At 47.6% G+C, this 23,564-nt stretch overlaps 1 protein-coding gene across 2 annotated transcripts in view; it reads right to left on the bottom strand.

The window, feature by feature from the left end:
* Positions 1 to 238: 238 nt before the first annotated feature.
* Positions 239 to 23,564, bottom strand: part of NDUFAF6 (NADH:ubiquinone oxidoreductase complex assembly factor 6) — a 64,498-nt gene continuing 41,172 nt past the window's right edge. For both annotated transcript variants that reach the window (XM_075270276.1, XM_075270277.1), the window contains 2 exons: positions 2,043 to 2,099; positions 239 to 367 (listed from right to left, as the gene is read on the bottom strand). In XM_075270276.1, coding sequence (XP_075126377.1) covers positions 239 to 367; positions 2,043 to 2,099 — 186 coding nt within the window. The remainder of the gene's footprint in view (positions 368 to 2,042; positions 2,100 to 23,564) is intronic.

Raw genomic sequence — 23,564 nt, 5'->3', positions numbered from 1 at the left:
ACCTCCACTCAGAGAGCACTAGTGCTGGGGAGATGCAACGTACTGCTGAACAATACGCCTCATGTATGACACAATTCAGACCTGTTCAGTTACTGCAGAAGAGCAGCACAATCTTAGGCAATAATGCAGGACACGGCAATCCATAAAGCTCCTACTTACAATATTATCAGGACATTCCCAGGACAGGAAAATGAGCAATAAACAGAAAAGGCAGGTATTTTTTTTAGAAAAATATATTTTAATACGTTTTCTTCCAGGACTGAATATATAAAGACAATGGCAGCCAAGGATCGCGTCTTTGTAAGCTTGGATGGAATATACTGAAATCTGACTTGCGGAGTCTTTTTAAATAACCGCCTAAGGGAACCTGGAAAATAAAAGAAAATCCACGTCATGCGGAGGAAAGACGTAATGTACATTATAAGGCTATATGACAGGTCACTGTAGGGGGTGCGGAAGTAGAAACCTAACAGGAGTGAAACTACCACCATAGCAGCTGCTGTTGGACCCAGTCGGCCCATTACGTTTCTTTATTATAGGCTGTTACCTTCTGGTTTACTCCAGCAGGTAATGGCCACCACTCACTTACAAATCCCTGCTCCTACCTACAGCGTAGTCCGCCCTATATGCCATATATAACATCCTGATTCTGTTCAGTGTGGGACATGGAGCCCCCTGGAGGACGCGGATGAGACTGCAGACAGATAGTTTCGTCCACCCTGTGCCGTTCTGCCGGGTTTCCGTCCTCAGCCCCAAGAAACTGGACAGGGGATGGCTTCCCGGTGATTAGCTTTAAAACCCATTCACTTGAATGGATTTTAAAAGTAAAGTGCCGGTGTCCGCCTGCAGCTTCTCCATGGAGAAACGGGTTTTTTCAGCTGGACACAAAGTCGGACATGCAGGATTTTGTGTGCTGACGAAAAAAAACTGTTTCCCTGTGGAGAGGTTGAGGGCAGTCACTGGCGGTCACCTTTAATTTAAAATCTATTGAAATTAATGGGTTTTAAAGCTGACTGCCAGGAAGCCATCCCCTGTCCAGTTTCTTGGGACTAAATGGCACAGGGCGGACACTGGACACAAGAGTGAACACCAAGTAAGTGAATAGCAGTCATTACCTGCTGGAGTAACCCAGAAAGTAGCGGTCTAGAGTCTCTGCATGGGGGGCCATTACTGTTCGGTGGCCACTAAAGAGGGCAGTATATTATACAGAGGTCAGTAATAGAGACAGCATACAGTATGGAGGTCAATAGGAGGGGAGCACTGGGTGAGGGGTTAGTAAGCAATATACCAAGTGGAGGGTATTATATGACATGGGAGGGTTGTCCAGTCATGAGTTTATGAGGCCTGATCTTTTCACTAGTTATACCCATGCCCATAGGTCTGAAAGGTCCTCTTACTCCAAATGTATAGATCAGTATTATTAAGCAGGGTTCACATTCTGCTTTGTTTTTTTTGTTTTTTTTAAAGAAGTGCCTGCTTTTCTAATGTCACTAATGTCTATCACTATTTGACCTGTAAGCTAATGGCCATTACAAACTGGCTTACATTTGTTAATAAATCTGCCCCATAGTACGCAGGTGATGGCGGGCTCTGTGTACACCAGGCTCGGACATAACTGAGTTGTGTCTGACCCTCCTCCTACTACAGACAGTAAATGGGAGGAGGGGGGGGGACCCGAATGTAGTAACATATGACTGCAAGATCTGACTACATGGGATGTGTTTGTAGTCTGCAACCATGGAGACACATAGGTCTGCATAGGCGCTGTAATGCTAAATGGTAAAAGGACTTGCAAACGGGCTTCATTTTTATTTCGGACGCACTATAACAATATACGGTAGTAGAAAAGCGTAGTTAGAGGTGCACAAAGGACTAGGAATGTAACCATGGAAACCAGAATAAAAAAAACTTTATTTTTCTTTTCCGACTACAAAGCTATACTTAGAAGCCTTAAACGTGATCGGAATCGCCGCCGTCATCTTCAGCCCTATTTGGTCCCGGTATCTCTAGGTAATAGGGAATATAGTAAGTCAGGTACTTACTGTGACATTGAAGGCAGGAAAAGCAGCTGGATGAACTCTGTTCTGAAAAGATCGGGCCTGAGGGAGAAAGATGGAAGGGTAAAGCATAGGGGTTAGTCACCTTGTATGGTACGGTGGCTGCAATATTCAATACGGTATTAAGAATTAGGACGATATAATAATAAGTGCAAGGCTTGCAGTATCAGGAAGAGAAAAAACAAAAACAGCGCATGCACCCAAAACCAGAAAAGAGGGAAAAGTGATAATGTTGCAGAAAAGCTGCTTTTTTTTTATAACGGATTTTGACCAAAAACAGCACAATGTGAGGCCTCAGCCCCAATCCGGTTGAAATCTCAACTCTGGTTGCGATGGGTAACAAGGCCATGACAACAGTGTAATAGTAGCAGTCATATTAATGTGACCAGCGCCTACTCTTGACGTCAACAATAACAATAACCAATCGCAGAAGGCACATGTCATCAGCCATCTGGGTGCTCTCATCATTGTGCAAGGCACGATGGATCAAAAACAAGTATGCATCTATCCTTGTGGACCATGTTCACCCCTACATGTGAATTGTTTTTCCTCAGGATGATGGCATCTACCAGCAGGACAATGTGACGTGTCATAAAGCTCGCAGTGTACGTGCGTGGTCCGAGGAGCACCAGGATGAGTTTACCGTACTCCCTTGGCCAGCAAATTCCCCAGACTTGAACCCAATTTAGAATCTGTGGCACCACCTCGATCGGGTTGTTCGCGCCATGGATGTTCAACTGCGTAATCTAGGGAAGCTGGCCACGGCACTGGAGTCGGCATGGCTCAACATCCCAGTGACCATCATCACAACATCCCCTCTCTTCCTGCACGTCTCGCAGCGGTCCGCTCTGCCAAAGGTGGTTATTCTGGATAGTGACAGGTGGTCACATTAATGTCACTGGACTGTGTACGATGCCTACAGCTCCGAAATATAACCTAACCATAGAAAAGGTGACGTCCTTCTCCACGTTGGTGACTACAGCAGTCATAAGATCATTACATCCACTTTATCCTCTGACATCACCTCCATTGTGAAAATGACTACTGATCTACACACGACATCCGGGCCGCGGTAGTCAGGGCAAACTCATTTACTTTGTGACACTTCTAGTTCTCTCGTGATTGCTATATTTTAGGATCAGGATAAATGCCTTTATATTGGCACACTTCACCTGTAGGCTTAATACACTATTGATCCGGGATTCTGCTCGCGGACGCCTCATAATTATCCACTTCTTATCTCACTTTATGACACGCTGTAAACAAATTAGCTTCAGGAACATTCAGTCTCATCATTCACTGATGATTGGCAGATGTAACAGGTAAAAGGTTTCCTAGGCTTCAGTACATACAGTTTTCTTATATACTTTGTGTTTCATTTCCTTACACTAATATTTTTGCTTGCCGTTATTGAGTGGGATCGCACACTGTTCACATTGACAGGATGAAAGACTGTCCTGGAAGTGTGATGATCACTTATGTCTAGTATGTTGTTGTAGATCACAATCCCTGTCAAGCGGGCAAAAAGTCTCCCAAGTGCGATGTAGAGGTAGATCTAGTAGTGAATGATTTCTCACCAAGAGGTACACTACCCAAAAGTAGCCAATGACAATATTTTTGTAGGGCACAAAGTAAGCACTTTTTAAGATGGTTACTGCCTATGGGCATTGATTAGATAGATAGATAGATAGATAGATAGATAGATAGATAGATAGATAGATAAATAGATAGATAGAGATAGATAGATAGATAGATAGATAGATAGATAGATAGATAGATAGATAGATATGAGAGAGAGAGAGAGAGAGAGATAGATAGATAGATAGATAGATAGATAGATAGACAGACAGACAGACAGACAGACAGACAGACAGACAGACAGATAGATAGATAGATAGATAGATAGATAGATATGTGATAGATAGATAGATAGATAGATAGATAGATAGATAGATAGATCCACAGCCAGGAGTGGATTTAGCAGAAGGGAGAAGTATAAGAGATTCCTTAATATTCTCCATTCCTTTTGAATCTCATCTTGGCTTTGGTTAAAGAAATTGCAGCAATATCTGCAAAAAAAATTAATTATCTGTAATTTTTCCGCAACGTGTGGCCTCAGCCTAAACAAAATCTAATTCTCTTTAACGAGACTATAAAACGCAATGTTTTTGACACATAGGTTTCACCAGCGGTCAATAATCTGAGTTTCCGCATTGTGTCGCCATAGCCTACATGTGTTTTTCTCATTGTCCCCTGTAGAGGCCTGAGAAGTGCAAGAACGTCCTTTACTAGTAGACCTTGTGTCGCATCATCCAGGGAATTGATGTACCAATAATATCAGATGTTCTTCCCCAGAAAGGGAGAATTCAAGGGAAGTACAAAGTAATGTCAGACACCACGTACGGAGTATACGTTACAGGAAAGTGAGGGAAATAAAATATTATAAAATATGAAGAGAAGGCACAAAACCCCAAGAAATGACTAATAATGTCAGAATGTCAGTCTTCTGAAGAAGTAATGATATGCTAACTGCACAACTCAGGTCAACACAAGACGTCTTCCAACTACTAATGAATCCTCAGACTACATAGCGATGCAGATCGCATAGTGTCATATATTCAGGAATACACTCCACTTAAAGAAACAGCGCCTTGTTTTTAGCAGATGCTCTTGAAGGGGTGCAAAGAGAAAATGTAAAAAAAGAGACCGTAATGGATCCATTTTTGTTAACCCTAAGGGTGCATTCACACAGAGTAAAGTGCCGCGTGATGTGGCACGTATACGCCGCGTGAGATTTTGCGGGCCATATACGCTCCCATTGATTTCAATGGGAGCCGGGATCGTATACGCGGCTCTATTTTGTGGCCGTGATTTTGCAAAATAGCACTGCGTATATGATCCCGGCTCCCATTGAAATCAATGGGAGCGTATACGGCCCGCAAAATCTCACGTGGCGTATACGTGCCATATCACGCAGCACTTTACTCCGTGTGAACGCACTCTAAAAGAGCAGCTACTCTGCAGAGAATGGAGCCAGACCAGGTACTGCGTATGAATGAGACCTAAGCTGCAGTGACTCAGTTCTGCCACTACATAGAGAACAGCGCTGACCGCTTCCTGCTCCATTCTCTATACAGCTACTGAGTACAGCTGATCAATGAATGTGGTGTACCTGTGTAGTGTTTCGGAGTCCCAGGAATGGGTCTAAAAAGCTGTTTTATTCTTTACGCAAATGAGGACCGTGGATCACAAGGGGCGTTTATTTCAATTGTAGAGCACAGGCGCATCAACTTTTTTTTCTTCCATTTCAAAAGCCATAACTTTTTTATATTGTCCTGAGCTATATGAGGGATTATTTATTACAGGACAGGTTACATTTTTTAGATAACACAATCTTAGGTTGCTTCTCATTTTTTATTTCCCAGTCTCACGAGGAATCGCCTGTACAATATACTGCAATAATTCTGTATTGCAATATATTTTAGATTTTAGCAGACGCCTATTAGGCCCTGTCTATGGCTGCACCTAATAGGCATCCTTACAATGAAGTCTACAGGTCGCTGTTATGGCTATAGGCACCATGGCAAACCCTCTGCATCTAACTATGTACATGGTGCGATGAGAATTGATCATAGAATGGTTGACTTATTATTATTGTTTATTTATATAGCACCATTAATTCCATGGTGCTGTACATTATTATATTAATTCCATGGTGCTTTACATTTGGGGGTTACATACAATACACAGAATATACAGGTAGATATAATACTAACAGTGATCGGCTGGCACAGTGGGGTAGAGGGCCCTGCCCGCGAGGGCTTACAGTCTATGAGGGAAGGGGGGTAGAGACAGAAGGGGGGGGGCAGTTTAGATGGTGATGCGGTGATAGTAGTGTTATTGGAGGTTGTAGGCCTTCCTGAATAGGGGAGTCTTCAGCGCCTTCTTGAATCCTGTGATTGTGGGATCAGTCTTATGTGTCTTGGTAAGGAGTTCCAGAGTATGGGGGATGCACTTGAGAAGTCTTGGAGACGGTTGTGTGAGGAGCGGATGAGAGAGGAGCGGAGTAGGAGGTCATTGGAGGATCTGAGGTTACGTGTGGGCAGGTAGCGGGAGATGAGGTCAGAGATATATGGAGGGGACAGGGTGTGGATGGCTTTGTATGTTAGCGTTAGTAGCTTGAACTCAATTCGCTGGGCTATAGGTAGCCAGTGGAGGGACTGGCAGAGGGGAGCAGCCGATGAAGATCGGGGGGTGAGGTGGATTAAGCGAGCAGCACAGTTTAAGGTGGACTGGAGGGGGGCGAGGGTGTTTGCTGGGAGTCCATGGAGAAGGGTGTTGCAGTAGTCTAAGCGGGAGATTATGAGGGCCTGGACGAGCATCTTAGTAGTTTCCTGGGTGAGGAAGGAGCGGATTCGGTGGATGTTCCTGAGCTGGAGGCGGCAGGAGGTGTTGAGAGTTTGAACGTGTGACTTGAAGGATAGGTCGGCGTCCAGGGTTACCCCAAGGCATCAGGCCTGTGGGACAGGGGTAAGTGGGGTTCCATTAACTTTGATAGATGGGTCAGGTAGAAGGGCCATACGGGGTGGGGTGAAAATGATGAACTCCGTTTTCTCCATGTTGAGTTCAGAAAGCGGAAGGAGTGGAAGGAGGCTACTTTAAGAGGTGTTAAAATACAGACAGACATTTTCCTCTCTTTACAGCAGAAAATACTGCAATTTTGTATGAATACGATACCCAAAAGTCTGGCTAGGTTTCACGACATGAGCATCTGAAGGCAAGCTACTCATATATACATGGCACCAAGTTAGAGTGAAAGCGATCCAGCCCCATAGCCCCAGAAAGTAGCAGCTTCTTATTGTGTGAAGGCTGAATGACTCCTCAGTCCTCTCTGTAGTGGAGAGCTCAGCACGTGCCTATAGAACATATGTCACAGGCGAGATATTTTCCACGGCATCAGTAACCGTTCCAAGGACACGAGCCAACATAATGGTCCGCGCCATACAATACATTCCTCTTTATTGCATCTGCTGCCGTCCGTAAAGTTTCTGTACACAATCGTGCCATAGTCCTCCTAGCGAATACAGAAGGAAAGTTCACCGCACGGAGCCGTTATTTTTTTCCATATACAATACTGACTTGTCACTGCTATAGTCATGGTTTCTATTTATAAGATCCCACAATGATGCGCTTGATGTCATGGATGCAAAAAGTGCCCGACAACTCCCCTGACATGTAATGGAGCCCTTCATGAAGTGGTTTCTATAACTCTGACGTAAAGAATTGCTCCGCTTGCTGCGTTATTCTTGCTGGCAAGTGTGAACACAATAGTATAGAAGATGTGGTTGCTTGGACATGCTGGATTTCAACATGCCTGATACTTAACCCCCTCCACCCACCCGAGAGATAAGCAGTGACAATACAGCAATTTTTTTTTTTTTTTTTTAATGTCTTTGTAGAACGGGAGGAAATCCACGCAAACACGGGGAGAACATACAAACTCTTTGCAGATGTTGTTCCTGGTGCGATTCGAACCCAGGACTCCAGCGCTGCAAGGCTACAGTGTTGGGGGGGCGTGGCTAGCCGGAAAGGAGAGGAGACGTGTCTGCCAGAGCTCCTGGCTTCTCACGTTTAATCTCCTCGGCATCAGTGGTTTTTCCTGCCCGAATCCTCTTCCAAGCTCCTGGGGCTTCACCCTAGACCTCAGTGGACTGATCTAGGGTGCTATATCTACTGTCTACCGGCCGGACGGACTTCTCGTTATCTGAGGCCTACCTGCACATCGGGACGCTCCGCCATCTTGCCTGAAGGGCCTTCCTCTTTCCTGTGGTCGGCTGCGGCTGGTACCTGGAACGGTCGCTCTCCTCCCTGGTGGGGTGAGTGACGAACCCGCAATCTCCGTGTGCTACCTCCGGTGCGCTGCTCCGGTCTCCCGTCGGGTGGCTGTGGAGGTGCGGCCTGCGGCCTGCTGCTACGCATACTGAGGCGGCCATCTTGTGACAGGACACGCGACGCTGCTTCTCCTCCTGCCCGACCTGCCTGCTGTGTTGCCTGCCAGTGTCCTGCTGGAGAAGCTCTGCTGCCTGTGCCCCTGCGGTCCCTGGTGCTTGCTACACATTCTCCTGCTGCCTGGAGCTGCTGACTTCCATCTCTGCATTGCCAGTGAGTGATCATCTGCCCCACCTAGAGCCTGTGTCTTTCTCTGGAGGCCGCCATTTATTATACTCCTCTGGTCCCTTGACAATCTTTCCTGGCAGTGACCTTTTTGATACTAACTGGGGAGTTTAGGTGAGTGCTGAGCCCCTACACCACCATCAGGGGGGGCTCCTCACCTTTCTCCCGGGCTGGACTTTGCATATTACCTGGCTTGCACCCTGCCTTTTTGGTTGAGCCCTTTGTGAGTGCCGAGCCCCTACTCCAACATCAGGGGGGGCTCCTCGCACTGGGCTCCCATGGAACTGTAATTGCCTGTGTGTCTTCGCTGCAGGCCACTTCTTACACCATGCTTGATTAAATCGTCAACAGTGTCACCTCTGGCGGCTCTCAGCTGATTGTTGGACTTCCTGCCGTACGACCCCCATGGTCCTGCTGGAATTTGCTGCTGTCTGACCTGCCGCGCTGCTCCGCAAATTTTGTACCTGTCGCATTAATCTGCTCTCCTGTCCTATCCTCCTAAGTTGCGTCCCTGACCTTTCCTGCTGTTGCTACTATGCCTCGAAAGAAACCATCCTCCTCCAAAACTCCTAGGAAGCTTTCTGACTTTTTTTCGAGCAACATGTCGCACTCTTTGCCTTCCTCACCGTCAGGTTCCCGCTCCCCAGCGAAGTCGCCTCCGAGGTCTGAATTGATAGGTTCTCTACCTGAAGAAGACTCCCTCTCAGCTGAGCGTACTCCCCTGCTGGTCGATGGCGGTAAGAGAAGTTTTGTTGCGTCCCCTCAGGGTTCTCCAAATGGTAAGGAGCCGTTGTGTAAACGGGTCGTTGATGTCCTACCGGCCTCTGGTACTCTCTCTGATTTTGCTCACTCGGACATCTCTGATTTTCCAGCTTCCTCAGACCCTGTAACGTGTGATACTTTGAAAGGGATGCTCATTCTCCTACAGGCGGGGATTAGCAAATCTGTCTCCTCTGCAGTGGGCAAACTGCGACAGGACATCGACGCTTTAGGAGAGCGGACTGACCATCTTGAAAATAAAATGGAGGAATTTTCATCTGCCCATAATGAACTGGTTGATGCTCATAATACCCTTGAGGCGGAGGTCAGATGGCTCAAAATTAAGGCTGCTGACGCTGAGGATCGGTCTAGGCGCAATAACATCAAGATCCGTGGGGTCCCTGAGGATGTGGCAACAGAGGACTTGGTGGCTTATGTTCAGCGTCTCTTTAAGAAGATTCTACCACGTCTTACTGAACTGCAAGGCTACAGTGTTAACCACAGACCCACCGTGTTGCGCTACAATAGAGCATATCTATGCAGTGTGTAAAAAGGATTGATCATTGCAATATTTGTGAGGTTCCACCTGTAGTTTCGCTCAGACAGAACTTAAACTGAATTGGAAATCTTTGTAAACAGACACTTAAGGACACCCACGGACAGTAAAGGACACTACATGGTGTCCCATTTAAAATAATGCAAATTGTAAACGGACACAGCTAGTGTCCGATGCTAAAATCTTGCGCAGACATTAGCATGGGACACTAGCTGTCGGACACCAACGCTAGTGTGAACCCAGCTTTACTTAGCTCTCCCTCTTTTGTTCCAACTTTCACAGGTCACATAGTGTTGCAATGCTTGCACGTCAGAGCTGAGACCCAAACACAGGCCTCAGCAGTCCGTGATGTCAGTCAGTAAACCGGAAGAGAAGAGGGAATCATACCGGAGCCCAGAAGAGGTGAGTAACACAGTTTTATTATGTTAGATAACCTCCTGGGCCTCCGATTATTATACTAAAGTATAAGTACACTTTTGGTTCAGATGTGTTCACTAAACACATAAGCAAACAAATATCGCAAGGTTCGCCCATCATATATTCATGCTTTAAAAGGGCGTGACTTAAATAATAGATATTAATTGTAACCAAGGTAAAACGCCCGATGAATCGCAATTTTGATAATCACCCAGCCCTAGTATATGACACCCAGATCCCATACAGATCAGCTGTTTCCAACAGCCTCCAGAAGCTACTATAGTGGACGGGGAACACGTGCAGTCTGTTCCTATTCCAATAACAGGAGCTGCAAATCTCTGACACCCATCGCTATACAGTAGAAGCCTGCACACGCTCCCAATTGACTACAGTGCCTGGAGGCAGCTGATCTGTGCGGGGTCTGGGTGTTAGGCCCTCACAGATTACATACTGAAGTCCTATCCTGTGGACAGGTCACCAGTATGAACAATCCATTTGGGGCCAGAAAAATGTTTTAGGTGAAGGCCCCACAAACGATTCTGGCTAATCCCATCCACTTTGCAGCACGGTAAAATGCTGAGGTTTTTGCTGCAGTGTTTCCACTCTTGGGGCCCTGGCCTTAAGGTGGAGATAGGACGGAGTATTCAGCGGAAGGCTATGATAGGTCTATGGCCAGCATAGACATCAGACTCTAAGAAAGCTGAACAACAATGAATAGGACATGTCTGAATCAGTTTTTGGAACTTTTTTGAGACAGAAGAGCCTTAAAAACAGCTCTGAAAGAAGCAGTGTGAACATAGCCTTAGACTGTATAGGGTTACCTATATCACAGCCTGCATTCCTTGCAGTCCAATGTATTGCCTGTATTTTTCCATATTTATTACATCTTACAAGCAGTTCTTATTATCTGTCAAGTATCCTCATCTCTCTACGGACACATCCCCCGGAGAGATTCTTACTCGCTCCCATCTCTGAGATCACGCCATTAACATGCACTTTGTTGTCTGACCCCGTGAAATCCTGACATGCTTACTAACCATAAAGCAATTCTCTTCCAGTCCAGACTCTAATGAGCAAGCAAGTGCCGTCAATGCTAGTAGTGAGTAAATATGGCCACCGGGGATGTAGACAATCCATTACAAGTCCTAGAGCAAGTAAATATGACCGTACATGCTGAATATACAGACAGAATTATCACGGTAAGCGGTCAGCTAACGTGAACAGCGAGATAAATAGGCCCCGCGGGAACGCGGCATCTGTTCTTCTCAGATAGAGAGCATAAGATTCACTGCTGCCAACGTAGTCCATATGTATTTATAGAGGAACGTATGTACCGCTAGAAAGTGCACATCAGCAATGCTACGAAGGCGACAGTCGCACCTGGAAAATGTGTAAAATGTAACGCGGAAATAGCGGGAGAACCAGTTATTCCATTTTCCTGATAATATTCTGTTGGCAAATACATAATTGTGTTGAAGGTTTGAGAAAAAAACCCCTCTTTCTAGAGCTTTCAGGAACCTCTGACATGGCCGCCGTGTTGGCTGAGCTCCGGATACAGATATTCTCACTTAAAGGGGTTGTCCCATCACAAGGATCCTATCTATACTGCTTGTTAATGTGGATGTAAGACTTTTCCTAAATATATTGCTTCAGCAAAACTGCTTTGTTTGTCCACTATCTTACTTTATTCATTTCATTGTTGTCACAGCCCTTGACTTATCTGCTCAAAAGTCAAGTGATGTATCTGCTGCTCTCAGGGGGGAGGGAGGAGGGGCTAAGTGCAGGGGAGCGAGCCTGTGTTTCTAGCTATTCCTATTGTCTATACCACGTGACCTAGCTTCCTGCTCTCAGATAGGGGAGAGGAGCTGCTTTCATTTCTGAACGTCTTCTGTTCTCCCAGTTATTAGGCTAGCTAATTCAGCTGTGTTCATTATGGCAGAGACAGGTAGTCTCTGTATGTAACACAGAATGGAGTTGCTCCTGCCTGTACTTCATAGTCCAATATTGCGCATATAGTGTTGTTTAAGGACCCTTGATAACATCACAGGCCCTTCAGCTGCCCCATAAGATCATGCTATGCGGTGGGCGGAGCTACACACTAATTTGGGGGCGGAGCTAAATGGCAGGTTGCCTGTGAAACCCCGCCCACCAAATGATGCAAGAAACCAGGAAGAAAGAAGATTTTACAGCAGTGAAGACTGGTGAGTAAGCGACGTGGGAATACCCCTTTAATGGGGTTGTCATATAGAATAATGGCTCATATCTATAGGGTTATACTATATCATTCTGGATGCCTGCACATACCATAACCTACTGAGTACTGACACAGACGACGCTAAATCTCCTTATTTCTGACTGCATTCGCTCACTAAGGCCTCGTTCACACGTACGCATTCACGTCCTGATCATGGGCTGTTTGTGATTGATCCATTTTCAAGTCTGTGAAAAATAGATCAACCCTTTTTTAATTTTCTATACTTTGTACGTCCCTGGGTCCATAAAAAATGGATGACACACAGATGTCATCCTTTTCTATTCACAGGCCCATAGACTTTCATTGATGTCATACATTGGCATCAGTGGAAAAAAGAAAGAAAGATGTGAAATGAATGGGAATGTATGAAGTCTGCAAAAAATATGGATGCTACACATACATAATATGCAAATGTGTGACTAAGGCCTAATGGATTAAAGGGATCCTATCATTTAAACACATATTTTTCTGGTTGACACGTAGGAATAGCCTTAAGAAAGGCTATTCATCTCCTACCTTTAGATGTCTTCTCGGGGCCGCTGTTCGCTTGAAATCCCGGTTTTCGCCAGTATGCAAAGGAGTTCTCTCGCAGCACTGGGGGCGTCCCCAATGCTGCGAGAGAACCCTCCAGCGCCGCCTCCATCTTCTTCTGGAACGGGGTCTTGACGCGTCTTCTTCCGGGGGATGGCTTCAAACTTCTGGGCCTAGGGCAAAGCCGACTGCGCATGCCCACCGGCCACAAGAAAATGGCTGCTTATACAGTATTGTAAGCATCCATTTTCTTGTGGCCGGCGGGCATGCGCAGTCGGCTTTGCTCTAGACCTAGAAGTTTGAAGCCAGCGCCGGAAGAGGAAGCGTCCAGAAGAAGATGGAGGCGGTGCTGGAGAGTTCTCTCGTACCATTGGGGACGCCCCCAGTGCTGTTTGAGAACTGGGGCCCGCCCCCAGTGCTGCGAGATAACTCATTTGCATACTGGCAAAAACTGGGATTTCAAACGAACAGCGGCCCGGAGAAGACATCTAAAGTTAGGAGACGAATAGCCTTTCTTAAGGCTATTCCTACGTGACAACCAGAAAAAAAATGTGTTTAAATGATAGGATCCCTCGATTAACAGTATTATATACCGCTAGAAAGCGGACAGTGCACAGATTTATCATTATGTGCCCGGGTGTCGGTGCCACTAGTTTTAGCACAGCATATCCTTCCACTGTCAGAAGGGCGAGCCTTACACCTCTCACGTTATCGGTGTTCTACATTTTGTTGTGTTACTTTTATGTCCTAATATGTGTTCTATGTTCTTTTGCGAATAAAATATGATTACCGTATATACTCGAGTATAAGCCGACCCCCCTAATTTTACCACAAAGGGGGTTTAAGCGGCCGGCCACCGGCAAAGTCTGCGTGCTGACCGCTTCCATTCATTCCTATGGGTGCGTGCTATTCGAAACCGCTGTTTCGAATAGTACTCGCTCATGTCTAGTAGGTTTCATTACTTGTCAGGTTGCACTGTGGTTATTACGTGACTGACTGATCTTTGAGCTGCTGTTACTGGCCTGTTCTGACTAGAGATCTGATTTTGGACTATGTTATTCCCTGTCATTTAGGGTACATTCCCCTTTCCATATTTGCACACTAGTATCAGACTGACATTATATACAGTATATGGTTGTGATTTGTTTACATATATTTTCACCTTGCAACCTCCCCTACTTTAATTGTAAGTTTTTATGTCCACTCCTGTGTACTTGACACATTTTTTCATTCTTTGTAAGTGTTCCCTTTTTGGATATTAACATTTTTATATGAAATTTTGGTGATGCTGAGTGCCCCACTCTATTTTTTTGGTATTTGTAAAAAAAAAAAAAAATAATAATAATAATAAAGCAAGGCATCCTAAAAATAATACAATGTCTACTAAAAAAAATAAATAAAGAGGTCCACTATAAATTTAATACAACCAGGTCTACTAAAAAATAATACAAGTCATCTTAAAAATAATACAACAAAGCGTCCTAAAAAACCATACAACAAGGTTTACTAAAAAACAAAAATAATAAAAAGGTCCACTATAGATTTAATTAGAGATGAGCGAACAGTGTTCTATCGAACTCATGTTCGATCGGATATTAGGCTGTTCGGCATGTTCGAATCGAATCGAACACCGCGTGGTAAAGTGCGCCATTACTCGATTCCCCTCCCACCTTCCCTGGCGCCTTTTTTGCTCCAATAACAGCGCAGGGTAGGTGGGACAGGAACTACGACACCGGTGACGTTGAAAAAAGTAGGCAAAACCCATTGGCTGCCGAAAACATGTGACCTCTAATTTAAAAGAACAGCGCCGCCCAGGTTCGCGTCATTCTGAGCTTGCAATTCACCGAGGACGGAGGTTTCCGTCCAGCTAGCTAGGGCTTAGATTCTGGGTAGGCAGGGACAGGCTAGGATAGGAAGGAGAAGACAACCAACAGCTCTTGTAAGAGCTAAATTCCAGGGAGAAGCTTGTCAGTGTAACGTGGCACTGACGGGCTCAATCGCCGCAACCCAGCTTTCCCAGGATCCTGAATGGAATACACTGTCAGTGTATTCCCGTATACCCGATATATACCCCGATACCCGTTCCAACGGTGTGCCCCCCCACCTTCACCCCAGAAATACCCTGCAAGTCCCCTAGCAATAGAATTGGGGCTATATACACCCACAATTTTTACTACTGGTATACAGTGCCATTGTCTGACTGGGAATTCAAAGAATATATTGGGAATACAAATACCCTCATTTCTTGCTACTGCCATATAGTGCCAGTTTCTGACTGGTAATTCAAAGAATATATTGGGGTTACGTGCACCCACAATTTTTACTACTGGTATACAGTGCCATTGTCTGACTGGGAATTCAAAGAATATATTGGGAATACAAATACCCTCATTTCTTGCTACTGCCATATAGTGCCAGTGTCTGACTGGGAATTCAAAGAATATATTGGGGTTACGTGCACCCACAATTTTTACTACTGGTATACAGTGCCATTGTCTGACTGGGAATTCAAAGAATATATTGGGGTTATAAATACCCTCATTTCTTGCTACTGCCATATAGTGCCAGTTTCTGACTGGTAATTCAAAGAATATATTGGGGTTACGTGCACCCACAATTTTTACTACTGGTATACAGTGCCATTGTCTGACTGGGAATTCAAAGAATATATTGGGGTTATAAATACCCTCATTTCTTGCTACTGCCATATAGTGCCAGTTTCTGACTGGTAATTCAAAGAATATATTGGGGTTACGTGCACCCACAATTTTTACTACTGGTATACAGTGCCATTGTCTGACTGGGAATTCAAAGAGTATATTGGGAATACAAATACCCTCATTTCTTGCTACTGCCATATAGTGCCAGTTTCTGACTGGTAATTCAAAGAATATATTGGGGTTACGTGCACCCACAATTTTTACTACTGGTATACAGTGCCATTGTCTGACTGGGAATTCAAAGAGTATATTGGGAATACAAATACCCTCATTTCTTGCTACTGCCATATAGTGCCAGTTTCTGACTGGTAATTCAAAGAATATATTGGGGTTACGTGCACCCACAATTTTTACTACTGGTATACAGTGCCATTGTCTGACTGGGAATTCAAAGAGTATATTGGGAATACAAATACCCTCATTTCTTGCTACTGCCATATAGTGCCAGTTTCTGACTGGTAATTCAAAGAATATATTGGGGTTACGTGCACCCACAATTTTTACTACTGGTATACAGTGCCATTGTCTGACTGGGAATTCAAAGAATATATTGGGGTTATAAATACCCTCATTTCTTGCTACTGCCATATAGTGCCAGTTTCTGACTGGTAATTCAAAGAATATATTGGGGTTACGTGCACCCACAATTTTTACTACTGGTATACAGTGCCATTGTCTGACTGGGAATTCAAAGAGTATATTGGGAATACAAATACCCTCATTTCTTGCTACTGCCATATAGTGCCAGTGTCTGACTGGGAATTCAAAGAATATATTGGGGTTACGTGCACCCACAATTTTTACTACTGGTATACAGTGCCAATTTCTAACTAGGAATTCAAAATGCGCAAGGCTCCCGGAAAGGGACGTGGACGAGGCCGTGGGCGAGGTCGGGGGAATGGTTCTGGGGAGCAAGGTAGCAGTGAAGCCACAGGGCGTCCCGTGCCTACTCCTGTGGGGCAGCAAGCATTGCGCCACTCCACAGTGCCAGGGTTGCTTGCCACATTAACTAAACTGCAGGGTACAAACCTTAGTAGGCCCGAGAACCAGGAACAGGTCTTGCAATGGCTGTCAGAGAACGCTTACAGCACATTGTCCAGCAGCCAGTCAGACTCTGCCTCCTCTCCTCCTATTACCCAACAGTCTTGTCTTCCTTCCTCCCAAAATTCCGAAGCTTTACAGAACAATAACCCAAACTGTCCCTGCTCCCCAGAGCTGTTCTCCGCTCCTTTCATTGTCCCTCAACCTGCCTCTCCACGTCACGATTCCACGAACCTAACAGAGGAGCATCTGTGTCCAGATGCTCAAACACTAGAGTCTCCTCCATCTCCGTTCGATTTGGTGGTGGATGACCAGCAACCCATCCTCATCGACGATGATGTGACGCAGTTGCCGTCAGGGCATCCAGTTGACCGGCGCATTGTGCGGGAGGAGGAGATGAGACAGGAGTTGGAAGAGGAAGTGGTGGATGATGAGGACACTGACCCGACCTGGACAGGGGGGATGTCAAGCGGGGAAAGTAGTGTGGATGTTGAGGCAGGTGCAGCACCAAAAAGGGTAGCTAGAGGCAGAGGCAGAGGTCAGCAGCTTAGGCGAAGCCAGGCCACACCCGGAATCTCCCAAGATGTTCCAGTTCGTACCCAGCCCCGAAAAACTCCCACCTCGAGGGCACGTTTCTCGAAGGTGTGGAGTTTTTTCAAGGAATGCGCCGAGGACAGATATAGTGTTGTCTGCACAATTTGCCTCTCGAAATTGATTAGGGGCTCTGAGAAGAGCAACCTGTCCACCACTTCAATGCGCCGTCATTTGGAATCCAAGCACTGGAATCAGTGGCAGGCAGCAACGGCAGGACAAAGGCCGCCTGCCGTTCACGCCACTGCCACTGCCTCTGCCACTGCTGACTGTGCTGGCGATGCACTCCAGAGGACGAGCCAGGACACCACTTCATCTGCCTCCGCCACTTTGTTGACTTCTACCTCATCCTCCCCTGGTCCTGTCTTATCTCCTTCTCCTGCACCATCAAAGGCACCATCAGGCGTTTCTTTACAACAACCCACCATCTCTCAGACATTGGAGCGGCGGCAGAAATACACTGCTAACCACCCACACGCGCAAGCCTTGAACGCCAACATCGCTAAACTGCTGGCCCAGGAGATGTTGGCGTTCCGGCTTGTTGAAACTCCCGCCTTCCTGGACCTGATGGCAACTGCGGCACCTCGCTATGCCGTCCCTAGCCGTCACTACTTCTCCCGGTGTGCCGTCCCCGCCTTGCACCAGCACGTGTCACTCAACATCAGGCGGGCCCTTAGTTCCGCGCTTTGCACAAAGGTCCACTTGACCACCGACGCGTGGACAAGTGCATGCGGACAGGGACGCTACATTTCACTGACGGCACACTGGGTGAATGTAGTTGAGGCTGGGACTGCTTCCCAAACTGGCCCGGTGTACCTCGTCTCCCCGCCTAACATTCCTGGCAGGGACACGAGAAGAACACCCCCCTCCTCCTCCTCCTCTACCGCCTCCTCCTCCGCCACCGCCTCCTCCTCCGCCACCGCCTCCTCCTCCGCTGTTAGATTGACCCCAGCTACGAGTTGGAAACGTTGCAGCACTGGCGTTGGTAGACGTCAGCAGGCTGTGCTGAAGCTGATCAGCTTGGGGGACAGACAGCACACTGCCTCCGAGGTGAGGGATGCCCTCCTCGATGAGACGGCAATATGGTTTGAGCCGCTGCACCTGGGCCCAGGCATGGTCGTTTGTGATAACGGCCGGAACCTGGTAGCAGCTCTGGAGCTTGCCGGACTCCAACATGTTCCATGCCTGGCCCACGTCTTCAACCTAGTGGTGCAACGTTTCCTAAAGAGCTACCCCAATGTTCCAGAGCTACTGGTGAAAGTGCGGCGCATGTGCGCCCACTTTCGCAAGTCGACAGTAGCCGCTGCTAGCTTAAAATCTCTCCAGCAACGCCTGCATGTGCCACAACACCGGCTTTTGTGCGACGTCCCCACACGCTGGAACTCAACGTTTCAGATGTTGAATAGAGTGGTTGAGCAGCAGAGACCTTTGATGGAATACCAGCTACAAAACCCTAGGGTGCCACAAAGTCAGCTGCCTCAGTTTCACATCCATGAGTGGCCATGGATGAGAGACCTTTGTGACATCCTACGGGTCTTTGAGGAGTCCACAAGGAGGGTGAGCTCTGAGGATGCGATGGTGAGCCTTACAATCCCGCTCTTGTGTGTTCTGAGAGAATCCCTGATTGACATCAGGGATAACTCAGATCACACAGAGGAGTTAGGGATAGCATCCGATCCGTCACAGCTGGAGAGTAGGTCCACACATCTGTCCGCTTCACTGCGTTTAATGGAGGAGGAGGAGGAGGAGGAGGAGGAAGAAGAGTTGTCCGATGATGTGATGGTGATACAGGAGGCTTCCGGGCAACTTCGAATCGTCCCATTGTTGCAGCGCGGATGGGTAGACATGGAGGATGAGGAGGAAATGGAGATTGAACTTTCCGGTGGGGCCAGAGGAGTCATGCCAACTAACACTGTGGCAGACATGGCTGAGTTCATGTTGGGGTGCTTTACAACCGACAAGCGTATTGTCAAAATCATGGAGGACAACCAGTACTGGATCTTTGCTATCCTTGACCCCCGGTATAAAAACAACATCTCGTCTTTTATTCCGGTAGAGGGGAGGGCCAATCGCATCAATGCTTGCCACAGGCAATTGGTGCAGAATATGATGGAGATGTTTCCAGCATGTGACGTTGGCGGCAGGGAGGGCAGTTCCTCCAGTAGGCAACCAAGTTCTCACCGGTCCACACAAACGAGGGGCACACTGTCTAAGGTCTGGGACACCTTGATGGCACCCCCTCGCCAAAGTGCCGCCACGGAGGGTCCTAGTGTCACCAGGCGTGAGAAGTATAGGCGCATGTTGCGGGAATACCTTTCCGACCACAGCCCTGTCCTCTCCGACCCCTCTGCGCCCTACACGTATTGGGTGTCGAAGTTGGACCTGTGGCTTGAACTTGCCCTATATGCCTTGGAGGTGCTGTCCTGTCCTGCCGCCAGCGTCCTATCTGAGAGGGTGTTCAGTGCAGCCGGTGGCATCATCACTGACAAGCGCACCCGTCTGTCAGCTGAGAGTGCCGACCGGCTCACTTTGATAAAAATGAACCACCACTGGGTAGAGCCGTCATTTTTGTGCCCACCTGTGTAAAGCACCCCAACATGAAACTCCATGTCTGTACTCAACCTCTCCAATTCCTCCGCATCCTCATACTCATCCACCATAAGCGTTGCACAATTCTGCTAATACTAGGCTCCCTCCAACATGATTTCCCCCAACTCTGCTGGTTAGAGGCTCCCTCCACCCTGATTTCCACCAACTCTGCTGGTTAGAGGCTCCCTCCACCCTGCTTTCCCACAACTCTGCTGGTTAGAGGCTCCTTCCACCATGAATTTGCCCAAACTGGGCTGTTTAGAGGCTCCCTCCACCATGAATTGGTCCAAACTGGGCTGTTTAGAGGCTCCCTCCACCATGAATTTGCCCAAACTGGGCTGTTTAGAGGCTCCCTCCACCATGAATTGGTCCAAACTGGGTTTTTTAGAGGCTCCCTCCACCATTAATTGGTCCAAACTGGGCTGGTTAGAGGCTCCCTCCACCATGAATTTGCCCAAACTGGGCTGTTTAGAGGCTCCCTCCACCATGAATTTGCCCAAACTGGGCTGGTTAGAGGCTCCCTCCACCATGAATTGGTCCAAACTGGGTTTTTTAGAGGCTCCCTCCAACATTAATTGGTCCAAACTGGGCTGGTTAGAGGCTCCCTCCACCATGAATTTGCCCAAACTGGGCTGTTTAGAGGCTCCCTCCACCATGAATTTGCCCAAACTGGGCTGGTTAGAGGCTCCCTCCACCATGAATTGGTCCAAACGGGTTTTTAGAGGCTCCCTTCACCATGAATTGGTCCAAACTTGGCTGTTTAGAGGCTCCCTCCACCATGAATTGGTCCAAACTTGGCTGGTTAGAGGCTCCCTCCACCATTAATTGGTCCAAACTGGGCTGGTTAGAGGCTCCCTCCACCATGAATTGGTCCAAACTGGGGTTTTTAGAGGCTCCCTCCACCATGAATTGGTCCAAACTTGGCTGTTTAGAGGCTCCCTCCACCATTAATTGGTCCAAACTGGGCTGGTTAGAGGCTCCCTCCACCATTAATTGGTCCAAACTGGGCTGGTTAGAGGCTCCCTCCACCATGAATTGGTCCAAACGGGTTTTTAGAGGCTCCCTTCACCATGAATTGGTCCAAACTTGGCTGTTTAGAGGCTCCCTCCACCATGAATTGGTCCAAACTTGGCTGTTTAGAGGCTCCCTTCACCATGAATTGGTCCAAACTTGGCTGTTTAGAGGCTCCCTCCACCATTAATTGGTCCAAACTGGGCTGGTTAGAGGCTCCCTCCACCATTAATTGGTCCAAACTGGGCTGGTTAGAGGCTCCCTCCACCATGAATTTGCCCAAACTGGGCTGTTTAGAGGCTCCCTCCACCATGAATTTGCCCAAACTGGGCTGTTTAGAGGCTCCCTCCACCATGAATTGGTCCAAACCGGGGTTTTTAGAGGCTCCCTCCACCATGAATTGGTCCAAACTGGGCTGGTTAGAGGCTCCCTCCACCATTAATTGGTCCAAACTTGGCTGTTTAGAGGCTCCCTCCACCATGAATTGGTCCAAACTGGGGTGGTTAGAGGCTCCCTCCACCATTAATTGGTCCAAACTGGGCTGGTTAGAGGCTCCCTCCACCATAAATTGGTCCAAACTGGGCTGGTTAGAGGCTCCCTCCACCATGAATTTGCCCAAACTGGGCTGTTTAGAGGCTCCCTCCACCATGAATTTGCCCAAACTGGGCTGTTTAGAGGCTCCCTCCACCATGAATTGGTCCAAACTGGGTTTTTTAGAGGCTCCCTCCACCATGAATTGGTCCAAACTGGGCTGGTTAGAGGCTCCCTCCACCATGAATTGGTCCAAACTGGGGTGGTTAGAGGCTCCCTCCACCATTAATTGGTCCAAACTGGGCTGGTTAGAGGCTCCCTCCACCATTAATTGGTCCAAACTGGGCTGGTTAGAGGCTCCCTCCACCATGAATTTGCCCAAACTGGGCTGTTTAGAGGCTCCCTCCACCATGAATTTGCCCAAACTGGGCTGGTTAGAGGCTCCCTCCACCATGAATTGGTCCAAACTGGGGTTTTTAGAGGCTCCCTCCACCATGAATTGGTCCAAACTTGGCTGTTTAGAGGCTCCCTCCACCATGAATTGGTCCAAACTGGGGTGGTTAGAGGCTCCCTCCACCATTAATTGGTCCAAACTGGGCTGGTTAGAGGCTCCCTCCACCATTAATTGGTCCAAACTGGGCTGGTTAGAGGCTCCCTCCACCATGAATTTGCCCAAACTGGGCTGGTTAGAGGCTCCCTCCACCATGAATTGGTCCAAACTGGGGTGGTTAGAGGCTCCCTCCACCATTAATTGGTCCAAACTGGGCTGGTTAGAGGCTCCCTCCACCATTAATTGGTCCAAACTGGGCTGTTTAGAGGCTCCCTCCACCATGAATTTGCCCAAACTGGGCTGGTTAGAGGCTCCCTCCACCATTAATTGGTCCAAACTGGGCTGTTTAGAGGCTCCCTCCACCATGAATTTGCCCAAACTGGGCTGGTTAGAGGCTCCCTCCACCATGAATTGGTCCAAACTTGGCTGTTTAGAGGCTCCCTCCACCATGAATTGGTCCAAACTGGGGTGGTTAGAGGCTCCCTCCACCATTAATTGGTCCAAACTGGGCTGGTTAGAGGCTCCCTCCACCATGAATTTGCCCAAACTGGGCTGTTTAGAGGCTCCCTCCACCATGAATTTGCCCAAACTGGGCTGGTTAGAGGCTCCCTCCACCATGAATTGGTCCAAACTGGGGTTTTTAGAGGCTCCCTCCACCATGAATTGGTCCAAACTTGGCTGTTTAGAGGCTCCCTCCACCATGAATTGGTCCAAACTGGGGTGGTTAGAGGCTCCCTCCACCATTAATTGGTCCAAACTGGGCTGGTTAGAGGCTCCCTCCACCATTAATTGGTCCAAACTGGGCTGGTTAGAGGCTCCCTCCACCATGAATTTGCCCAAACTGGGCTGGTTAGAGGCTCCCTCCACCATGAATTGGTCCAAACTGGGGTGGTTAGAGGCTCCCTCCACCATTAATTGGTCCAAACTGGGCTGGTTAGAGGCTCCCTCCACCATTAATTGGTCCAAACTGGGCTGGTTAGAGGCTCCCTCCACCATTAATTGGTCCAAACTGGGCTGGTTAGAGGCTCCCTCCACCATGAATTTGCCCAAACTGGGCTGTTTAGAGGCTCCCTCCACCATGAATTTGCCCAAACTGGGCTGGTTAGAGGCTCCCTCCACCATGAATTGGTCCAAACGGGTTTTTAGAGGCTCCCTTCACCATGAATTGGTCCAAACTTGGCTGTTTAGAGGCTCCCTCCACCATGAATTGGTCCAAACTTGGCTGTTTAGAGGCTCCCTCCACCATGAATTGGTCCAAACTGGGTTTTTTAGAGGCTCCCTCCACCATGAATTTGCCCAAACTGGGCTGTTTAGAGGCTCCCTCCACCATGAATTTGCCCAAACTGGGCTGGTTAGAGGCTCCCTCCACCATGAATTGGTCCAAACTGGGGTTTTTAGAGGCTCCCTCCACCATGAATTGGTCCAAACTTGGCTGTTTAGAGGCTCCCTCCACCATGAATTGGTCCAAACTGGGGTGGTTAGAGGCTCCCTCCACCATTAATTGGTCCAAACTGGGCTGGTTAGAGGCTCCCTCCACCATGAATTTGCCCAAACTGGGCTGTTTAGAGGCTCCCTCCACCATGAATTGGTCCAAACTGAGCTGGTTAGAGGCTCCCTCCACCATTAATTGGTCCAAACTGGGCTGTTTAGAGGCTCCCTCCACCATGAATTTGCCCAAACTGGGCTGGTTAGAGGCTCCCTCCACCATGAATTGGTCCAAACTTGGCTGTTTAGAGGCTCCCTCCACCATGAATTGGTCCAAACTGGGGTGGTTAGAGGCTCC

The sequence above is a fragment of the Leptodactylus fuscus genome, chromosome 4 (genome assembly GCF_031893055.1).
Source record: "Leptodactylus fuscus isolate aLepFus1 chromosome 4, aLepFus1.hap2, whole genome shotgun sequence".
In the NCBI taxonomy this organism is placed as follows: Eukaryota; Metazoa; Chordata; class Amphibia; order Anura; family Leptodactylidae; genus Leptodactylus; species Leptodactylus fuscus.
This window is presented reverse-complemented; position numbering and strand designations above follow the sequence as displayed.